Raw genomic sequence first — 22,663 nt, forward strand, 5'->3', positions numbered from 1 at the left:
ATGAGTCTCGATTTCTGCTGCGACATTCGGATGGTAGGGTCAGAATTTGGCGTAAACAACATGAAAGCATGGATCCATCCTGCCTTGTATCAACGGTTCAGGCTGGTGGTGGTGGTGTCATGGTGTGGGGAATTTTTTCTGGGCACTCTTTGGGCCCCTTGGTACCAATTGAGCATCGTTGCAACGCCACAGCCTACCTGAGTATTGTTGCTGACCATGTCCATCCCTTTATGACCACAATGTACCCAACATCTGATGGCTACTTTCAGCAGGATAATGCGCCATGTCATAAAGCTCGAATCATCTCAGATTGGTTTCTTGAACATGACAATGAGTTTACTGTACTCAAATGGCCTCCTCAGTCACCAGATCTCAATCCAATAGAGCATCTTTGGGATGTGGTGGAACGGGAGATTCGCATCAGGGATGTGCAGCCGACAAATCTGCGCCAACTGTGTGATGCCATCATGTCAATATGGTCCAAAATCTCTGAGGAATGCTTCCAGCACCTTGTTGAATCTCTGCCACGAAGAATTGAGGCAGTTCTGAAGGCAAAAGGGGGTCCAACCCCTTACTAGCATGGTGTACCTAATAAAGTGGCCAGTGAGTGTATATACTGTATATATATATATATACACACACACACACGGATACTGCTGCACTAGTACAGTAGTATCACAACAATATCACACATTAAAATCCCACAATGAACTGCCCGAATTACCCAAATCACGCATGCACTATAATCCCTTCCATCTATGGCTTACTAGCCCTAATGAGGTTTGTGGCGTTAAAAAACTGGAGTACAGTGCCTAGTAAGAAAAGGGGTTACAGGGTATACTTAGCCACCATGTGTGTCCTTGATTGTCCAGGAAGTAAGAGACCAGACGAGCACACCTGGTATTTATAGGTCCAGCTAGAAAGAGGTGTGTCCTGCCCCAGTTGTGGGGGGATGATGTGACCAGTATATTATCCACTAAGATACATCCACTCAATCCCGATTAAACCTGTTTTTCTAGCACATGGCAGAATGCAGCAGGCTGGAGGAGGGGCTTACATGTGGCATACATGTGGGTGAATTATATATATATATATGTGTATATACACAAAACATGCACTATACAGATCTTTATTTAATGATATACATTTTGGTGCACTTCCCCTCTACAATCCCCCTGTTGAGAAAATGATAATTAAATTTGAGGGAAGTGTTGTGCTGGATTTTATTTGCCTAATCAACCCCATTTATAACTTGTGACAGTTCAGGATGGAATGAAGTATAATGCTGCACTTGGGTACCTAGACATTCTCTACACAGCCACCAGCTCTTCCTTGCTGTTCACCGTAACCCAACGTCTCCATCTACAGAATACACCTTCTTCTTTCTTGGATCTTAATCAGTCTTTTTTTTTTTTCTATGTCTTTTCTCTGTGTTCATGTTGTTGCCAGTCTTCAGGTGTCCCCCCTATCCCAATGTCATCTTACTGGTCAGACTCTGGAATGGCTTCACCCTTTCAGTCCATAGGTCAGCCAGCGTCATACTGTGCACACTCCTCACCGTGCCAGACTTCAGGTTACTCTATCTTGAGGTATATCTGGCTTGATGTGACTGGTGGGTGTCAGTCTGTAGATGGGCCTCACAACATTTTTGTAGCAGAGGCACGACTTCCTTCAGGCATGCATCAGAGACGACTTCCATCGGACATGACTTCCATCAGGCACTTCTCCTGTTGTCTTGATTTGAAGATTGTTGTTAATGTTTCTTCCATGGATAGATACGCAGATTTTTACTAAGCAGGTCAGAATTTCTTGGGTAGGGAGTGATGTCACAATATCTAAGTTGACTGCAGCAAAGCACACTGTTTAATTCTAACCGACATTCAATCCATCCCTTATGAGCTTCACTATTGCTAAGGTTAAAGTGGCAAATACCTTACAAGGTGAAGGGACCTGTCCCTAGAGGCCCTCACTCTTTTTCTCCATTCACACAAAACATCTATTACAGTTCCATTCCAAAATAAGTCTTTGGTTTGAATGCATATAAAGACTTAAGCTAAAATAGCATGGATGTTACTGATCCATAATGCACATGCAGATCATTGATCCATGTGCAGTTGGCATTATTTACCGGCTGTAAATGCATGAACACCTTCACATGAACACACTTAATGTGGACTGAGTATGTCCATGTACAGGTAGTCCCCCACTTATTTTTATTACTATTATTATTATTTATTTTTATAGCGCCATTGATTCCATGGTGCTGCACATGAGAAGGGGTTACATACAAATTACAGATATCACTTACAGTAAACAAACTAACAATCACAGACTGATATGGAGGGGAGAGAGGACCCTGCCCTTTCCGGCTTACATTCTACAGGATGGTGGGGAAGGAGACAGTAGGTTGGGGGGTTGCAGCAGCTCCAGTGATGGAAAGGCGGTGGCTCCAGTAGTGGTGAGGGGGCAGCGGGGATCATTGCAGGCTGTAGGCTTTCCTGAAGAGATGGGTTTTCAAGTTCCGTCTGAAGGATCCGAGTGTGGTTGATAGCCGGATGTGTTGGGGCAAAGAATTCCAGAGGATGGGGGCTATTCGGGAGAAGTCTTGGAGGCGGTTGGGAGAGGAGCGAATAAGTGTGGAGGAGAGAAGGAGGTCTTGGGAGGATCGAAGATTACGTGAGGGAAGATATTGGGAGATTAAAGGGCATGTCACACTAAGATATCGCTAGCAATATCGCTATAACTTGTGGTCTGGTATACAAAGGGGTTGTGGTGGTTGAATAATAAAGACTTGCCGTGTTTGGTCTATATTGTTTTTGAAGTGCATGGCGAAGTCCTCAGCAGAGATGAGGGAAGTTGGAGGGGGCAGTGGTGGGCGGAGGAGGGAGTTAAAAGTATTGAACAACTGCTTAGGGTTGTGGGATAAGGAAGATACAAGGGATGTAAAGTAGGCTTGTTTAGCAGAGGTGAGAGCTGATTTGAATGCAAGTTTTGCTTGTTTGAGTGCAGTGAAGTCGTCTTGGGAATGTGTTTTCTTCCAGCGTCGTTCTGGATGCTTCCCGAAGCTTTTTAGTGGTGTTATTGTGCCAGGGTGGTCTATTGATTGTTCGCACTTTGTTATGCATGACGGGGGAGACCGATTCAATGGCTGATGCAAGAGTGGCATTGTAGAAGCTATTGGCAGTGTCTGTGTCGTGGAGTGAGGATATGGAGGACAGTGGTAAGATGGAGTCAGTGTGCGAGTGTCTAGATGTGCAAGGTTTCTGCGAGGGTGTGCGTGTTGCTGAGCATGGGTGACAGGTGAGGAGGACAGGGATGAGAAAGTGAGTAGATGGTCAGAGGGGAGGTTGTGAAGTTAGATAGGGAGCAGAGACGGGTGAAGACCAGGTCAATTGTGTGTCCGTCTGTGTGGGTGGCTGAGGAGGACCACTGAGTAAGTCCAAAGGACGAAGTAAGGGACAGAAGTTTGGAAGCTGCTGACTGGTGGGTGTCAATGGGGATGTTGAAGTCACCCATGATGATGGTGGGAATGTCAGCAGAGAGAAAGTGAAGGAGCCAGGTGGAGAATTGGTCAATAAAGGCAGTGGTCGGGCCTGGAGGTCGGTATATGACAGCTACTTGTAAGTTGGAGGGAGAGTAGATGCGGACAGAGTGGACTTCAAAAGAGGGGAGGACAAGGAAGGGAAGAGGTGGGATTGGGTTGAAGGTGCAGTTGGAAGAAAGGAGAAGGCCCACTCCTCCACCATGTCTGTTTCCAGGGCGAGGAGTGTGGGTGAAGTGGAGGCCGCCATAGCATAGCGCAGGAGGGGAGACGGTGTCAGCTATGTTTCAGTGAGGCCAAGGAAGGAAAAATTACGAGAGGTAAAGAGGTTGTGAATCACATGGTTTATTGCAGACGGAGCAGGCATTCCAGAGTGATCCAGAGCGAGGGAGCGGGATGGTGGGCGTCAAAGGCACGGATTTGAGGTTGGAAAGATTTCGGGTGGTTTTTTTGGATTGGGAGTGATAGAAGGGGGTAATAATGGGAGGTGTGAGCTGTGGGGCTCCAGGATTGGGAGATATGTCACCAGCAGTGAGGAGAAGCGCAGAGAGGCAGAGCAGGTGGGGGGAGGAGAGTGGGAGATGTGTTGTGTGTGTTAGGAGAGATCTGAAGTTGAGGAGCAGGTCAGCGGAGGAGGTCAGGTGGGGGGGCAAGAGGGAAGAAGAGATTAATACTTGGTTAGAGGGTGCTGTGGTCTGTGGATAGCGAAGGAGAATCAGGAGTAATGGAGGCAAAACCATTAGAGCATATTTCAGCATGGTAAGAGAAAGTGTGGAGCTGACAGAAAGAAATTTGGTGTATTTAAACAGAGTTTTGGCGTACCTTCTGGTCACTTCTGGCTTATTTCTGGCATATTTCAATTATTATCCTTATAATGGCATCCTTGCAATGGCAGACCATACACCTAAAGTGTCTATATGCACGCAGTAAACCGATCAATTTACATAAAACACATCATTATTTTTCTACAATATATATTGGATCCCCGTGGTAAAGGACTCGATTTTTCTTATGTCCTTAACCCCCTTCTCTGGCTGAGTTAACCCCTTCCTGACATCCGACGTACTATCCCGTCCATGGGACCCGGGCCCCTATGCCCATGGACGGGATAGTACGTCTACCGCGATCAGCGGCGCCCACGTGGTGAGCGCCGCTGATCGCGGCCGGGTGTCAGCTGATTATCACAGCTGACACCCGGCACAATGTGTCAGGGGCGGTCACGGACCGCCCCCGACACGTTAACCCCTTGCACACCGCGATCAAACATGATCGCGGTGTACCGGGAGTTAAAGGGAAGCATAGGCAGGGAGTGGGCTCCCTCCTTGCTTCCCTGAGCCCCCCACGGCAGCGCAATGTGCAGCGCTGCTGCGGGGGGCTCCTTTCCTCCAGGCCCCTGAATCCAAGATGGCGACGGGGGCCTGGAGGAAGCTGGCTTCCTCAGTGCCTGCAAAGCGCAGGCAAGAGGAAGTCTTCTTCAATGCCTGTGACAGTGATGTCCCACCTGGGACTATGTAATAAAGTAAAAAAAAAATTAAAAAAAGTGTAAAAATAATTTTAAAAAAATCGCCAAATAAATTAGTAAAAAAAAAAAAATATTCCCCAATAAATTCATTTTTTGAAAATAAAAAAACCCCAAAACAATAAAAGTACACATATTAGGTATCGCCGCGTCCGTAACGACCCGCCCTATAAAACTGTCCCATTAGTTAACCCCTTTAGCGAATCCCTTAAAAAATAAAAAACGAAGCAAAAAATAATGATTTATCATACCGCCAAACAAAAAGTGTAATAACGCGCGATCAAAAAGACGCATATAAATATCCATGGTACCGCTGAAAACGTCATCTTGTCCCGCAAAAAACGAGCCGCCACACAGCATCATCAGCGAAAAAATAAAAAAGTTATAGCTCGCAGAATAAAGCGATGCAAAAATAATTTTTTATATAAAATAGTTTTCATTGCATAAAACCGACAAAACATAAAAAAACGACCTAAATGAGGTATCGCTGTAACCGTACTGACCCGAAGAATAAAACCGCTTTATCAATTTTACCGCACGCAGAACGGTGTAAACGCACTCCCCCAAAAGAAATTCATGAAACGCTGTTTTTTGTTCATTCTGCGTCCCAAAAATCGGAATAAAAAGCGATCAAAAAATGTCACGTGCCCGAAAATTATACCAAAAAAAACGTCAACTCGTCCCGCAAAAAATAAGACCTCACATGACTCGGTGGGTCAAAATACGGAAAAATTATAGCTCTCAATATGTGGTGATGCAAAAACTATTTTTACAATAGTCTTTTAGCGTGCGACAGCTGCCAAAAATAAAAACCGCCATAAATAGTAAATCAAACCCCCCGTTATCACCCCCTTAGTTAGGGAAAAATAATAAAATTAAAAAAATGTATTTATTTCCATTTTTCCATTAGGGTTAGGGCTAGGGTTAGGGTTAGGGCTGAGATTAAGGTTAGGGGTGTGTTGGGGTTCGGGTTGGAGTTAGAATTGGGGGTTTCCACTGTTTGGGCACATCAGGGGCTCTCCAAATGCAACATTGCGTCTGATCTCAATTCCAGCCAATTCTGAGTTGAAAAAGTCATATGGTGCTCCTTCCCTTCCAAGCTCTGCCATGCGCCCAAACAGTGTTTTACCCCCACATGTAGGGTACAGCCTACTCAGGACAAATTGCAAAACAATTTTTGGGGTCCAATTTCTCCTGTTACCCTTAGGAAAATAAAAAATTGGGGGCAAAAATATCATTTTTGTGGAAAAAAATGATTTTTTTATTTTCACGTCCGAGAGTTATAAACTTCTGTGAAGCACTTGGGGGTTCAAAGTGCTCACCACACATCTAGATAAGTTCCGTGGGGGGGTCTAGTGTCCAAAATGGAGTCACTTGTGGGGAGTTTCAATAGTTTAGGTACATCAGGGGCTCTCCAAACGCACATGACACCCGCAGACCATTCCATCAAAGTCTGCATTCCAAAATGGCACTGCTTCCCTTCCGAGCCCCGATGTGTGTCCATACAGTAGTTTTCTCCCACATATGGGGTGTCAGCGTACTCATGACAAATTGGACAACAACTTTTGCGGTCCAATTTCTCCTGTTACCCTTGGGAAAATGAAAAAATTGGGGACTAATTGATCATGTTTGTGGAAAAAATACGATTTTTTTATTTTCATGCCCGGGCATTATAAACTTCTGTGAAGCCCTTGGGGGTTCAAAGTGCTCACCTCACATCTAGATAAGTTCCTTAGGGGGTCTAGTTTTCAAAATGGGGTCATTTGTGGGGGGTTTCCACTGTTTAGGTACATTAGGGGCTCTCCAAAGGCAACATGACACCCGCAGGCCATTCCATCAATGTCTGCATTCCAAAACGTCACTACTTCCCTTCCGAGCCCTGACGTGTGTCCATACAGTAGTTTTCTCCCACATATGGGGTGTCAGCTTACTCAGGACAGATTAGACAACAACTTTTGGGGTTCAATTTCTCCTGTTTCCCTTGGGAAAATAAAAAAATTGGGGAATAATTGATCATGTTTGTGGAAAAAATACGATTTTTTTTATTTTCATGCCCTGGCATTATAAACTTCTGTGAAGCACTGGGGGGTTCAAAGTGCTCACCACACATCTAGATAAGTTCCTTGGGGGGTCTAGTTTACAAAATGGTGTCATTTGTGGGGGGTTTCCACTGTTTAGGTACATCAGGGGTTTTCCAATCGCGACATGGTGTCCGATCTCAATTCCAGCCAAAAACGTCAAATGGCGCTGCTTCCCTTCCGAGCTCTGCCATACGCCCAAATAGTGGTTTATCCCCACATGTGGGGTATCAGCATACTCAGGACAAATTGCACAATAACTTTTAGGGTGCTGTTACCCTTGGAAAAATAAGAATTGAGGGTGAAAAGATCATTTTTGTGGAAAAAATATGATTTTTTAATTGTACGGCTTTATGTTATAAACTTCTGTGAAGCCCTTGGGGGGTTCAAAGTTCTCACCACACATCTAGATAAGTTCCTTAGGGGGTCTAGTTTCCAAAATGGGGTCACTTGTAGGGGGTTTCCACTGTTTAGGTACATCAGGGACTCTCCAAACGTGACATGGCGTCCGATCTGAATTCCAGCCAATTTTGCATTGAAAAAGTCAAACGGCGCTCCTTCCATTCTGAGTTCTGCCATGCGCTGAAACAGTCGTTCCCCCCCCACAAATCGGGTATCAGCGTACTCAGGACAAATTGCACAATAACTTTTGCAGTCCAATTTCTCCTGTTACCCTTGGTAAAATAAAAAAAATTGAACCTGAAGTATTTTTTTTGTGAAAAAAAGTTAGATGTTCATTTTTTTTTAAATATTCAAAAAAATTCCTGTGACGCACCTAAAGGGTTAATAAACTTCTTGAATGTGGTTTTGAGCACCTTAAGGGGTGCAGTTTTTAGAATTGTGTCACTTTTGGGTATTTTCTATCATATAGACCCCTCAAAGTGGCTTCAAATGTGATGTGGTCCTAAAAATAAAATGGTGTTGTAAAAATGAGAAATCGCTGGTCAACTTTTAACCCTTATAACTTCCTAACAAAAAAAAATTTTGGTTCCAAAATTGTGCTGATGTAAAGTAAACATGTGGGAAATGTTAGTTATCAAGTTTTTTGTGTGCCGTATCTCTGATTTAAGGGCATAAAAATTCAAAGTTGGAAAATTGCAAAATGTTTGCCAAATTTCCGTTTTTTTCACAAATAAACGCAAGTTATTTGAATGAAATTTTACCACTAACATGAAGTACAATATATCACGAGAAAACAATGTCAGAATCACCGGGATCCATAGAAGCGTTCCAGAGTTATGACCTCATAAAGGTACAGTGGTCAGAATTGTAAAAATTGGCCCGGTCATGAACGTGCAAACCACCCTTGGTGGTGAAGGGGTTAATGGTGCTCAGCCTGAATTCTGTGCAGTTGGGCATCCAGTCCTGCAGATCACAAACAGTCCAATATACATAATAATGACCAGGAGGAAAATGACAGGAAGAGGTAGCTTTGGGCTTTACTACAGTCTCCTCCGCATGTCTGAAATCTAAGAGGAGATATTTCAGCTCAGCACCAAATTCGAGAGGGGTCTTCTGGAGTCTCTCATGGGCATGTGGGCAATGGTCAAGTCTTCTCTGTGGAGTGATAGGTGTTCTTCTACATCGATACCTAAAATGGTATTAAGGGAACAATACGCTCCTGGGAGTTCTCCCGGAGCAATTAATAAACATCCTGGCACTAGAAGATCTCCCTGATGTGATGCTTCCCTGTCCCACCAAGCTCCCTTATTCTTGCCTTCAGGGTGACCTCCCCCTGTTAACCTTTCTTGAGCTGCCCAGTATGTTAGCTAATGCCTCAACTTCTGAACCCCACAAAATGAATGCAATTTTCCTTTAGTACGATACTATTTAGTTGCTTCTGTTTCCTATACAGACACCCCTTCCAGTTTTCCACAATTCAAAAAAGTAACATACAACCCTTGCAGCTACTTAACAGGAAAACTAAACCTCAAACTAAGGTACACTGTTTGTAGTTGTATCCTGCATCAAGTTTTAAACAAAACCATGTTATCCATCCAAACTTCAAGGTCTAAGCACACGGTATAACACGACACTCCATAGTGTACATCCATTCTGTCCATGCTTCTCTGCTTGTCTTAGGCTAAGTTCACACTTGAGTTTGACTGGTCTGCATAGGGCTGCATACGTCTTCCCTTAAGCTCCGCCTACGCTCCACCTACTTCGGTATGCGTCCTGCGTACCTCTCTTTAACATTGGCTATGCAGGGACATGCATTGTATGCGGATGCGTCCACATGCGGTGTTTTGAAGTTGCCGCCGAATGCACAGAAATGCAACATGTTGCGTTCGGCAGGCACGTCAGGATGCCGCATGCGGATGCATCGGCATATAACACATATCTCTGTGTACCCAGTGTTAAAGATAGGTACGCAGGAGGCATGCAGAAATGGGCGGAGCTTAAGTAAAGAAGTACGCAGCCCTATGCAGAGCAGCCAAACGCAAGTGTGAACCCGGTCTTGGTTCACATAACATCAACCTTCATCCAATCCAAAATGAAACAAAAGCATGTTATCCATCCAAACTTCAAGGTCTAAGAACACAGTATAAAATGATACTCCTTCGTGTACCTCCGTTCAGTCCATGCTTCTCTGCCTGTCTTAGTTCATGTAACAGCCTTCATCCAATCTAAAATGCACAGAAAACTAAAAAAAAAAATTTTTATACAAATTTAACCTCTGAACTTCAAGGTCTAGGTGAACCCACACCTCTTTACCTATCTTAGTTCAAGCAACAAAATCAGAGCATTCATGGATGTGGCTCTATTATCCTACGATTTGTTACTCTTATCATTTTGAATTCTATGGAAAACAGGAGCTAAACACAGGGGGTCTGATAAAAAATGGCAATCAACCAACATACTGACAAATCGATCCTGTTATAATTGCCTTCACATTGCACCTCCGATAAAGCCTTTCTGCCTCCTGTCAGAACCTCACTGGTCTAACAATACATTTAAATTGAAAAAGAGCGAACCTAGTAAATAGAAGAGAGAAAAAAGAAAACTAAAACAAAACAACCAATCAGAAAGACTAGAGGCCAGTTAGAAACTCTGATAAACGGAGTTTCCATCAAGGCCTCACTAGCCTCCCTGGTTGTAATCCGGCCATTTTGAGGTGTCTGCACATGGTGGGGCACATGAGACTGAGAGAAAATGCAATTATGTCTGTGTAAATGCCTGTGCTCCAAGTCAATATTGCTAGGCCCATCATAATTACTTGTGCAATAATAATTCCTTGCAATATATCCAAAGTGACCACATGTAATCCCTTAGTGACGGAGCCAATTTGCAGCTTAATTACGGGCTAATTTTTACAGTTCTGACCACTGTCAATTTGAGGTAATAACTCTGGAACGTTTTAACGGATCCCGCTGATCCTGAGATTTTTTTCGTGACATTTTACTTCATGTTTCATGTTAGTGGTAAAATTTCTTCATTATGACGTGCGTTTATTTATGAAAAAATGGAAATATGGCAAATTTTAAAAATTTGCAAACTTTTAATTTGTGTGCCCTTAAATCAGAGACATATGTCACAAAATAATAAATAACATTTCCCACATGTCTTACTTTACATCAGCACAATTTTGGAAACAATTTTTTTTTTTTTCTTAGGAAGTGATAAGGGTTAAAAGTTGACCAGCAATTTCTCATTTTTACAACAAAATTTACAAAACCATTTTTTAAGGGACCACCTCACATTTGAAGTCTCTTTGAGGGTTCTATATGACAGAAAATACTGAAAAGTGACTCCATTCTACAATCTGCACCCCTCAGGGTGCTCAAAACCACATTCGAAAAGTTTATTAACGCTTTACGTGCTTCACAGGAACTGAAGCAATGTGGAAGGAAAAAATTAACTTTTTTTTTTACAAACATTTTACTTCAGAACCAATTTTATTTATTTTCACAAGTGTAAAAATAGAAAATGAACCACAAAATTTGTTGTGCAATTTCTCGTGAATACACCGATGCCCCATATCTAGGGGTAAACCACTGTTTGGTCGCACGGAAGGCGCACTGTTTGACTTTTTCAATGCAGAATTGGCTGGAATTGAGATCAGACGAAGTGACAGTGGAGAGAATTGTAAAATTTGGCCTGGTCAGGAAGGTGAAAACCAATCAATGAAAAAAATAAAAACTTTATGGTTCTTGGAAAATAATAAACTTGTATTTTTTTTTCTCCAACAGTTAAATTAAAAAAAAAAAAAACTATGCAAGTTTGGTATTACTGTAATCTTACTGATAAGAAGAATCTTACTGCATGGTAATTTTTTTGCCATATGTATGTTTGAAAAACAAAACTCTGGAAAACCAATGGATTTCCATTGTTTTTCAGTTTAAAGATCCTCTGAAAGCATGAGTTATCCCAAACAATAAGATATCCAGTTTGTAAAATAGGGGGCAGGTCATTGAGGGATCAGTGTCATAAGCCTTAAGGATTAATATGTATGCAGAGCACCACATGCACCCCCGCCCCCAGAGGCTGCCCCGCAGCACGAGAATCTCATTAGCTGAAATCTACACATAAAGATTACAGGACAACCACAAGACAGATTTCATCAACCAAGGTATCATTTTAATCAGTATAATGGTGCCAACCTGACACTGTCTATGGGTTACTCGGCACAATCCTGCTGACAGGTTCCTTTTAAATAATTAACACATTGACCATGGCTTTTAGACATATACCAGCTATGTAGAATAGCTTGCATCCACAGTGTGTGGAGCGAGCTCAGTTCTTGTGCCCCCTTCACACTTGCCAGGGACTATGTTGTACCCTACATGAAGCCGATGACTTTCAGTCATCAAGGAGGGATGGAAATCTGTCAATACTCACTACACACAGTGAAAGCTTTTTAATCACTCTTTGGCTCATTGACATGCAGCATGCTCCACAGCGTATCTGTGCAGCGGGTATGTGTAGACCAGTCTGTCAATCAATGTGTCAGGAAGTGATTACAGAGAATTGTGCAATGAGTGATGACTGTATGATAGCTCCCTGCAACAGCCAGATGACTATTTTTTTTTCTCCCTGTAGCTGTGTTTCCAGTAAGCTGGCTACACAGGATTTAAGTGCAATGTACCTGCAGATTAGCCTATATCTGCAGGTGAATAGGTGAGTTTCAATGCTAACAAAGTTATGCAAAAAAGTCTAAATGTTAGAGAGGAGACTATTCATCGATAGAATCTTGCATGGCATTTCTTCGTGGCGAAGATCAGTTTCATTACACTGTTTCATTGTATCTGTCATCCCTTTTCTTAGAGTCCTCTATGGATGATTTGAAATTAAATGAAGAGGAGTTGCTGGCCATGGCAAAGCATGAAAGTGAGGAAGACAAGGCATTTAGAAGATTCAAGAAGCGGATTTCAATTGAACCTGAGCAGGTATTCTGATATGAACGGCCATTAAATAACAGTAATTTAGCTTTTTTTTTTTTTAATTTAGTAATTTACAATTTTTTTGGCAATTCATCAGCTATTCAGCTTTGGCAAATCATTCCCTTTTTTAAACTAGTTGCTAAAAATGCTAAAAGAGTTGTAGGGGTTGGCCACTTTAACTTATTTTTTACAGCTGTGTTGGGAATATATTAATATTACATGTTCTTCACCTGCACTTGTTATAGCAGACTTCCTCACAGATTGCGTTTTTCATGTCAACATAAAAACACCAAGTTGGAAATCTGCTTTTCTTTTGGAGGGCGGTGACGGACTTGTTTAATCACATGCTAATCACTATTTTTACAATAAAAAGCGTCTTTTAGCGTGTGACAGCTGCCAAACATAAGAACCCGCCACAAAGTGAATCAAACCCCCCTTTATCACCTCCTTAGTTAGGGAAAAATAAGACAATTTTAAAAATGTATTTATTTCCATTTTCCCGTTGGGGTTAGGACTAGGGTTAGGGCTGAGATTAGGATTAGGGGTTGGAGTTAGAATTGGGGGTTTCCACTGTTTAGGCACATCAGGGGCTCTCCAAATGCAACATATGGCGTCTGATCTCAATTCCAGCCAATTCTGCGTTGAAAAAGTCAAACGGTGCTCCTTCCCTTCCAAGCTCTGCCATGCGCCCAGTGGTTTACCCCCGCATATGGGGTATTGGCCTACTCAGGACACATTGCACAACAACTTTAAGGGTCCAGTTTCTCCTGTTACCCTTGGGAAAATAAAAAATTGGGGGCAAAAATTTTTTGGAAAAAAATTATTTTACGGCTGTACGTTATAAACTTATGTGAAGCCCATGGGGGTTCACACCACAAATCTAGGTAAGTTCCTTGGGGGGTCTAGTTTCCAAAATGGTGTCATTTGTGGGGGATATCCACTGTTTAGGCACATCAGGGGCTTTCCAAACGTGACATGCGTCCGATCTCAATTCCAGCCAGTTTTTGCGCTCCTTCCCTTTCGAGCTCTGTCATGCGCTGAAACCGTGGTTCCACCCCCACACACACACACACACACACACACACACACACACACACACACACATACATATCAGGTATCAGCGTACTCTAGACAAATTGCACAATAACTTTTGCAGTCCAATTTCTCCTGTTACCCTTGGTAAAATAAAAAAAAAATTGGACCTGAAGTAATTTTTTTGTGAAAAAAAGTTAAACGTTCAAACGTCCTTTTTTTTTTTTTTTTAAACATTCAAAAAATTCCTGTGAAGCCACCTGAAGGGTTAATGAACTTCTTGAATAGGGTTCTGAGCACCGTCAGGGGTGCAGTTTTTAGAATGGTATCAGTTTGGGGTATTTTTTTATCATATTGACCCCACAAAGGGACTTCAAATGTGATGTGGTCCCTAAAAAAAAAACCAATGGTGTTGTAAAAATGAGAAATCGCTGGTCAACTTTTAACCGTTACAACTTCCTAATAAAAAAAATTTGGGTTCCAAAATTGTGCTTATGTAAAGTAAACATGTGGGAAATGTTATTTATTACATTTTTTGTGTGCCATATCTCTGTCATTTAGGCTGTGTTCACGCGTAGCGTTTTTTTTTTGCGTTTTCGTGGCTATTTTAAACGTGCGATTTTGCCGCGAAAACGCAAAAAAAAAGCACCTCATGCAATCCTGTGTGATTCCGCACATGCTGTGCTAATGCTGCGGATTTTTCCGCGGCGGAATTGCATCGCATAAAAATACGCAGCATGCTCATTCTTTGTACGGAATCGTGGGAAAATCCGCACACATAGGAATGCATTGTTCTGCTTAGTTTCTGCATGTGGCTGTGCCCACCATGCGAAAAGTAAGGAGAACATTTGCGGATGGTACCCACGGTCTGGAGGAGAGGAGATTCTCCTCCAGGCTCTCTGTACCATATCCCTGTAAAAAATAGAATTAAAATAAAAAGAATCGTCATATTCTCACCTTCCGATGTCCCTCGCAGCGTCACCAGGCCTCAGCGTTGCTCCCGGCAGGTCCCGTTCCCAGTGATGCATTCCGACAAAGACCTTTGATGACGTAGCGGACTCGCGAGACCGCGACGTCATCTAAGGTCATTGCCGCAATGCATCACTGGGAACGGGACCTCTAGGGAGCATCGCGATGATCGGGGACGCCAGAAGGTGAGAAGATCACGATTTTTTATTTATTTTTATTATTTTTAACATTATATCTTTTTACTACTGATGCTGCATAGGCAGCCTCAATAGTAAAAAGTTGGTCACACTCGTCAAACAATCAGTTTTCCAAGCGATGCTACAGATCGCTTGAAAAATGCTAGCATTCTGCAAGCTAATTACGCTTGCAATTCGCTAGTTTTTCCTCGGGCAATAGGCGGGAATTAAAATGTGGCTTTCTCGCATATTTCCCGCGGAATGGAATTCCTACAGCAATTCCGCAACGTGTGCACATAGCCTTAAGGGCATAAAAATTCAAAATTGGTAAATTGCGAAATTTTCGCCAAATTTCCATTTTTTTTCACAAATAAACGCAAGTTATGTGAATTAAATTTTACCATTAACGTGTAGTACAATATGTCACGGGAAAACAGTATCAGAATCACCAGGACCCATGAAGCGTTTCAGAGTTATTATTACCTCATAAAGGGACAGTGATCAGCATTGTAAAAATTGGCCCGGTCATTAACGTGCAAACCACCCTTGGGAGTAAAGGGGTTAATATTTTTTGTTGAACTAAAATTTAAACTTAACGTTTATATAACCTATTTCTTGGCGCATCGTTGAGGGACTCAGGAAAAACCATAGGGTTGATCTAGTGCCACAAGAAGCTGATGCTGGAACAGTTGGCTTCTCCTCAGTAGGCTATACTCCCCTATTGGCACCAAGCTAACTTACATATAGCTTAGAAAAAAAAACATAGGTAGGAGCAAATCTGGTGTCCAGACCCATGTTTTCCACCTCCAGTGACAGGTTTTTTTTTTAACTTTTTTTTTTCTGCTTTCAGTTGGGAAACTGGCCACTCTGCCACCCCACTATAGAAGGAGAGAATTGTGCTGAATGGTCCTATTGTAGCCATTCTGGTCTGGATTAAAATGAATGGGAAGCGTTTTTTAAGCGTTTTATTTGGTAAAAAAGCAACGTGTGAACACAGCCTAATAGTTGCACTTGTTAATATTGCAAGATATATTAATTAAAATGTATTTTATTTATAGCACCACCACTTTGTGTTTATACATATTTCTTTTTATTAACTTTTATATTTATCCAAGCACTTTTTTATATTTGACTTAATCATGTATCTGCCTGTGAGGAAAAAAATGCGCTTTGTGTTGAATTTTGCTGTAGGTCCTGAGATACAGTAAAGGCGGTGAACCTCTCTGGATATCGTTACAAAATGTTCCAGTCGAAAATGATATAATTAACTGTGATTGTGGTGCCAAAAGAGTTTTTGAATTCCAGGTAAGGAGATGAAATGTATGATCTATTTTTTTTTTTTGTTTAAATGATTTTTATTAGGGGAATTTTTATATAAACAAGGAAAAGTAAGGGTAGGGAAGACAACAGAAAATATGCAAGTATGAAATACAATATAAGAACTGAAAGTATTCACAGTAGAGTAAAATAAAACCTCAATAATACAATATACAATGTATACCCCAAAACCTAAATGATACTGGAGGGAAAGATGGGGGTTAGGGCAAGAAGAGTGAATGTAGGAAAAGGAATAGGAAGGGAAAAGGACTGAATCTGATTAAAAAAATGGGGGGGGGAGAAGAAAAGGAAAGGGTAGAAAATGAAATTGGTAAGGGGAAGGATCAAGATAACAATGAGAAGGGAAGATATAGCTTGGGTAAGGGGGGAAAAAGGAAAGGAAAGGAAAAAGAAAAGGTAAAAATAGTCCACTAAGAAAGTTTAACATGGAAAGATCAAACCTTGATATACAGAGAATATGACAATCAAATTGAGTTAAAGTACCGGCAAATGTTACGCTTCTAGAAAGGCGCTCTGCTTGTATATGATTTAATTTTGAAGTTATTGTACCTAATTTATTTAAACTGACAACTGATACATGGTGCTTAACTCATTGACAGCATGTATCAGATGCTGTCTGCATGATTTCATCAGGGTATATTTAGTTTCAATAAATTTTTATTTAGAAACTTAATAAACCAAGTCCAAGTTATGAACTCCCATGCAAGGGAGTGTAAACTAACAATTTAACATACATTCAATAAACTTCAAATAATATAAGGGAAGACAGGACACAGACAGGGGTAGGGAAAGGCACAAAGGATTTTAATTATGCGATATCCAATAATCTATAATGATATCATCAATAACCAATCCAGCGCGTTTAAAGCGGTTATATATTTAACACTGCTAGCACCGATCACGGGCGTTTAACTTCTCTAATACTGCTGTCAATAGTGACAACGATATCAAGGAGCATCACACAGGGAGTAAGCTCCGTGTCTGCTCCCATTGGCAAAATACGATTTGATCACGTTGAGCTGATGGTCTGTGGTAACCTCAGGCCACAACATGGCCACGGGGTCCTTCAAGGAAGGTGACTTGTGAGCGCTTGCTAAAGGCCCCATCACACTAAGCAATCTCGCTAGCGAGATCGCTGGTTTTGTGACATATCAGCGATCTCGCCAGCGAATTCGCTGTGTGTGACGGGGATCAGCGACCGGCCCCCCCTGCCTGTTATCGCTGATCGTGCTCGAGCGGCCTGGGTCGTTTTTCGATCGCTGGTCTCCCGCTGCCCAGCGCGCATCGCTGCGTGTGGCAGCGAGAGATCAGCGACGCTGGTTGCTAATGTAAACGTCGGGTATCAAGGAGTCGCCGTGGATACCTGCTATTTACCTTGGAAACCGGCGTACACGCTGGTTTCCAAGGTAAACGTCGGGTATCAAGGAGTCGCACGGCTCCTGGATACCCAACATTTACATTAGAAACTAGCATCCAGCGTCGCTGGTCCTGATCGCTGGGGCTGTCTAACGATGTCCCAGCGATCCCATCATGTCGGATCGTTGGTGGGATCGCTGGGACATAGAACATATACCGAGCAATGTCACAAATAGGACTCAAAAGCTCAACCGCAAAGAAATATATTGGATCTACCGGCTGAGTACACTAAAACTGCATGGTTTAAATGAATGAAGTCACTGAGGTGTAATTATGTTCTGTTCTAAAAAAAAAATTTTTTATTTTTTCACTTTTTCCTTGTCTTGATTTCTAGTGTGGGTTTTTTGTTTTTTTTTGAGCACATGCAATACCCCGCCACTAATTCATTGATAATTATATTTTAATATGTTGTTTAATATCGTGAACATCACTATTCCTATATACCGCAAATTTTACTGCACAACCCATTCAAAAAAGAAAGGATAATGTAAGTAATTTTAAATATATATTTTTAATTTTTATATGGATATTTATATTTTTTATATAAATATCTTTTATATGAATAATGTTTATGCAATTTTTATCTTCCAGCAAGAACTGTGCAATAAAATATATAGAAATAAGACCAAAAAATGTCTTTTGTAAGAATATTTTATTCAGAAATGTCATGGTATAAGTTTGTTTTTCTATACATGTTGTTGGATTTGGCATTGTTTGTGTGGTTTTCATGGTGGCTCTCTTGAGGATGTTCTCCCTGTAAGGCATTTCTTCTTTTTTCCCCCGTTTTTGGAGGTTCTCATCCCTTTCTTTTTAAATTTTCTTTTAATAATTTTTTTTACGGTGATGTTAATAAAGAAATTGATATATATTCGTTATCTTATAATGCAAGTATAATAATAATTTTATAACAGAAATGTATATATATTTTGTCTATCAAATGTCTATCATGTGTTTAAGCAATGAACTTTGACATCCTTTGAATCAGGTGACCTGTTAGACGCCGAGCACCTGAATGACAAGTGTACTGTTTTTTCTATTTAAGAACCTGTTCATGATACTTGCATGTGGTTTTTTTCCTGAGGAAGGAGTTCTGTGAAACTTCGAAACGCGTCGAATAAAGACCACTGTAATAATAATTGTTCATAGTGATTCGCAGCGCGGATTGTCTGACCACTTTTTACCTATCCTGCATCATTCTCATACTGACAGATCGCTGATGCAATGCTTCTGCAGCCTCTGACAGGCAGGGAGGAGGCATGTCAGCTCCTGCTCTTAGCAGACACTCACAAGCCACCTTCCCTGAAGGACCCAGCGGCTATCTGTCTCCATGGTGATCCCCATCTGCAAATCGGCACAATGCGAACGCATCATGTTGTGCTGATGGTAGCAGATAGAGAGCTTACTGCCTGCGCAATGGTCCTATGTGTTGCTGTCACTATTGACAGCAGCATCAGAGGGGTTAAACATCCACGATCGGTTCTAGCACAGATCATGGGCGTTGCTGCAGGGTGTTAGCTCTCACTTATATTTGCCACCCGCTCCCAATTGCCAAGACGCTCATCATGAGTTAACAGCACCGTACATATACTGCGGTTTGCGGAAGCTTCCGCAGCGCCTTATATGTACGGTGCATGTCGGGAAGGGGTTAAATGGGTGTGTCCTCGGTACTACAGAACAGGAGAAGGACAGTGGTATTCTGGTTACAAGTAAGCTGAGCAGCAGTACTCAATGTCAAGCAGTAGCCGTGAAAGCAAACAAGATTTTAGGGTGTATAGAAAAAGAGAAAATCCCATGATCCCAACGTATTGTTACCCCTCTGTAAATCACTGGTGAGGCCACATCTAGAATATGGGGTCCATTTTTGGGCTCCACATTTAAAAAAGGATATTCAGAAGTTAGTCAGTTCAAAGGTGGGCATCTAGATTATTACAATGGACCAAAGGCCTCTCATGATGAGAGGTTGAAAAGTTGGGCTTGTTTAGCTTAGAAAAAAAAACTACTCAGTAGAGATCTCATTTACATGTATAAATATGTGGTCAGTGCAAAGGACTGGCGCATGACTTTTCTTCCAAGGACCACACTAAGGATTGGGGGGGCACTCATTACGGGTGTAGGAAAGGAGATTCCAGACGCTAAATAGGAAAGGCTTCTTTACAGTTAGCAGTCAGAATGTTGAATGCCCTAACACAAGAGGTAGGAATTGGAGACACTATAACAGGTTTTAAAGACGGGCTGGATGATCTCCTCAATACACATAATATTGTGGGTTATAGTTAATTTAGTGACAAAATGTATAATTGGTGAAAAAAAGTTGAACTTTATGGACCGAGGTCTTTTTCAACCTATTTCAATGTATCCTATATCAATGTAACTCTGCCCTGCCATATTCTGTTTGTAAATATTTTCTTGCCTAATCTTTTTTTTTTTTTTTTTTAGTTCAGTAGAACATCACTTTATATGTCTAATTTATTCCAGGTCATGCCGCAGCTACTAAACTATCTGAAAGTGGATAGCCTTCAGCAGAGCATCGACTGGGGCGTTCTGGCGGTCTACACTTGCTCTGCTAATTGCAATGCGGAAACCCATTATGTGGAAGAGTTTTTATGGAAGCAAGATGTGTCAGCAGACAAGATGTAAAGTACACAGTACCATGGGCGGACACAGACTGCAGAGGGCCACTGTGCGACAAATATGTATGGTCCCTGCTTCCATACCACAATGATGTTATTAAAACATGCACAAGGGCTAATATGCAGTATAAGCCACAAGTATCAAGCCTAAACAATAAAGTAAAGCTCCATATTTGACAGAATATAATACACAGCGCTCATGTAACCAGGATATAATATATGCATGTATTTAGCAGTACTAACAGTCAGTTACTTAGTGGGGGCAGAGTTGGGCTATATTCACATGTTGCGTTTTTGCTTTGTTTTTTAATTCAATTTTTAAACTGCATTTTACAGAGCCAGCAAAAGCTATGAGATTTCAGAAATCTCATGCACACACACTTGTTTTTTTGTCCTGAGATGATTTGGAAAAGTGCTGCATTTTTTTTTAAACTGCAGCATGTCATTTCAGTGTTTTTTGAAGCATTTTTTCACACATAGAAAGCAATAAGTAAGTGCAAAAACACAGCAAAAAAATGCAGGTATCAGGTTTTGGTGCAAAAATCCAAGGAAGTTGCGTCGTAGGTTTTTTTTTTTTTTTCTGTTTTTATATTGGGGGGGCTAAACTTCATCAGCATGCAGAAGAGACAAAAATGCAGCAAATACGCAGAGATAAAAAGCAAAGCAACAGCTTTTTTAGGCTATGTTCACACAAGGCTTTTTTTAGCATTTTTTCTGTCACAAAATCTGCTCTCTTGGCAGTAAAGATGCTGCAGAAAGAAGGATGTTTTGCTTCTTTTTTTGTCATGTTACAGTTGTCTCTTGTGCATGCTGATAAAGTTTAGTGCAAAACAAATCTGATTTAACACAAAAAACGCTGTACAACCTGATTTTTTTTTTTGGGTGCATTTTTTTCACCACCAATTACTTTCAATGAGCGAAATATGCTGAAAGTGGTGACCAGCTATATTCTGCAAAAAAGAAGCAAAGGCTCAAAATACTGATGACAAAAAACATTGTGTGTGCATGAGATCTCTGAAATCTCAAACTTTGCTGGTACTGTAAAACACAGCTGAAAATTACCATAAATGGCTTAATAAACACATAGTGTGAACATAGCCTTAGGTATAAAATGGAACAGAGGCAGTGGAGGTGCTCTATCCCACCCAGAGCACTTGCAAGCTTATTTGCATACCACTCCTAAAGCGCTTTCCTGTAGCAGCTCAGCGTTTTGTTTACTATGGTTAAAGATTCATTTTGACGCTCGTCAGCAGTTTGGCAGAGGCGCTAGAATTGGCTAAAAGATTCCCTTTAAAAGGGTTGTGCCTTTAGCAATGTGTTGTATGATAAGGCTGCAGAGCTGCTAGGCCCCCAGCTGCCATGAAAGCTACCAACAGTCTGCTGGCCTGTCACAAGGGTGATAAAGGTAGCCCCCCCTCTCTCTTGCTAGCCACTTAGGTGCTGCAGCAATTGACACTATTATCTAAGTGGTTAAAAGGCTGAAGAGCAGCATGTGATAGCGACCACCGCTGTTGGGGGCACAGGTTCAGCTCCTCATCCTGCCCCATCATTGTACTGTGCATGTACAGCATTCGCACATATGAAATCCCAGCTGTGACATTAGACTAGGGCTACACACGCGCAATCATCATTCTATGCCACTGCTACATTGCAGCATAGTGCAAGTGAACTTGGCAGCGTTGCAACCCACAAGTTGCAAATACAATCATTTGGATTATTTGCATCTTCACTATGGCGTCATCCCAAGCCTGGGCTGTGATAGAGCAGAGGCATACAGCGACTCGGTATAACCTTCACTGAAATGGCATGTGTACACATCTTTTTCAGGCGGATATGCTCAATGGTCTGAAAAAGTGCTAAATAGATGCTAAAACGCATGAACTTATGCACTGCAATTTTAAACGACTTGCTGTGCACATCTACAAACTTTTCAGCTTCTTTTCACTTGAGGTTTTCCAAGACATTTAAAAAAAAATCTAAAATGACACTTCAGGAAGAAAAAATTGCTGGCAATTCCTGAAGTGTCTTCTGTTTGAAAAACTCATTGGGACCTCACACTTGTAAAACTTTGTCATGTGCCCATACATGACTGTATGTTACCTGTGGGATAGATGTATAGAAGAATGAGCCACAGGAAACACACAGATGATGTGAGGTGCATTTAAATGTGTGGATAGAAAAACATTGTGGATAATATAACTTAATAAAGAGTAGATGCTGAGAGGGTGATCAGTGTATTATGTGCTGAACTTTAGCCTACAAATTACTTCTCTGCAGATGGAAACTCTGATTTTACCATTCACTGATAAGATTGCATATAGCAGCACCCTGCACTGTAAAAGAAAAAAAACAACTTGGTCCATAGACGCTCCATTGCTTAGTGCCCACAGATGTTCACTCTTAATGGGTCAGAAGCTGTTGACTTCGGCCCACAGGGTCCTGAATGCATCATAAATAGTGTTGAGCATTCCGATACGGCAAGTATCGGGTATCGGCCGATATTCACTGTATCGGAATTCCGATACTGAGTTCCGATACTTTTATCATATCGAATACCGGAATCGGAAGTTCCCATAATGCTAT

At 41.6% G+C, this 22,663-nt stretch overlaps 1 protein-coding gene across 2 annotated transcripts in view; it reads left to right on the forward strand.

Annotated features, from left to right (window-relative positions):
* The window catches only part of PDCD2 (programmed cell death 2), a 204,472-nt gene extending 182,171 nt beyond the window's left edge, over positions 1-22,301 (forward strand). For both annotated transcript variants that reach the window (XM_073551858.1, XM_073551857.1), the window contains 3 exons: positions 12,404-12,525; positions 15,888-16,001; positions 19,926-22,301. In XM_073551858.1, coding sequence (XP_073407959.1) covers positions 12,404-12,525; positions 15,888-16,001; positions 19,926-20,087 — 398 coding nt within the window. In that variant the 3' untranslated portion in view covers positions 20,088-22,301. The remainder of the gene's footprint in view (positions 1-12,403; positions 12,526-15,887; positions 16,002-19,925) is intronic.
* Positions 22,302-22,663: the final 362 nt, after the last annotated feature.

Source organism: Dendrobates tinctorius, unplaced genomic scaffold (genome assembly GCF_039654945.1).
Source record: "Dendrobates tinctorius isolate UK_male_01 unplaced genomic scaffold, ASM3965494v1 ptg000181l, whole genome shotgun sequence".
Taxonomy (NCBI): domain Eukaryota; kingdom Metazoa; phylum Chordata; class Amphibia; order Anura; family Dendrobatidae; genus Dendrobates; species Dendrobates tinctorius.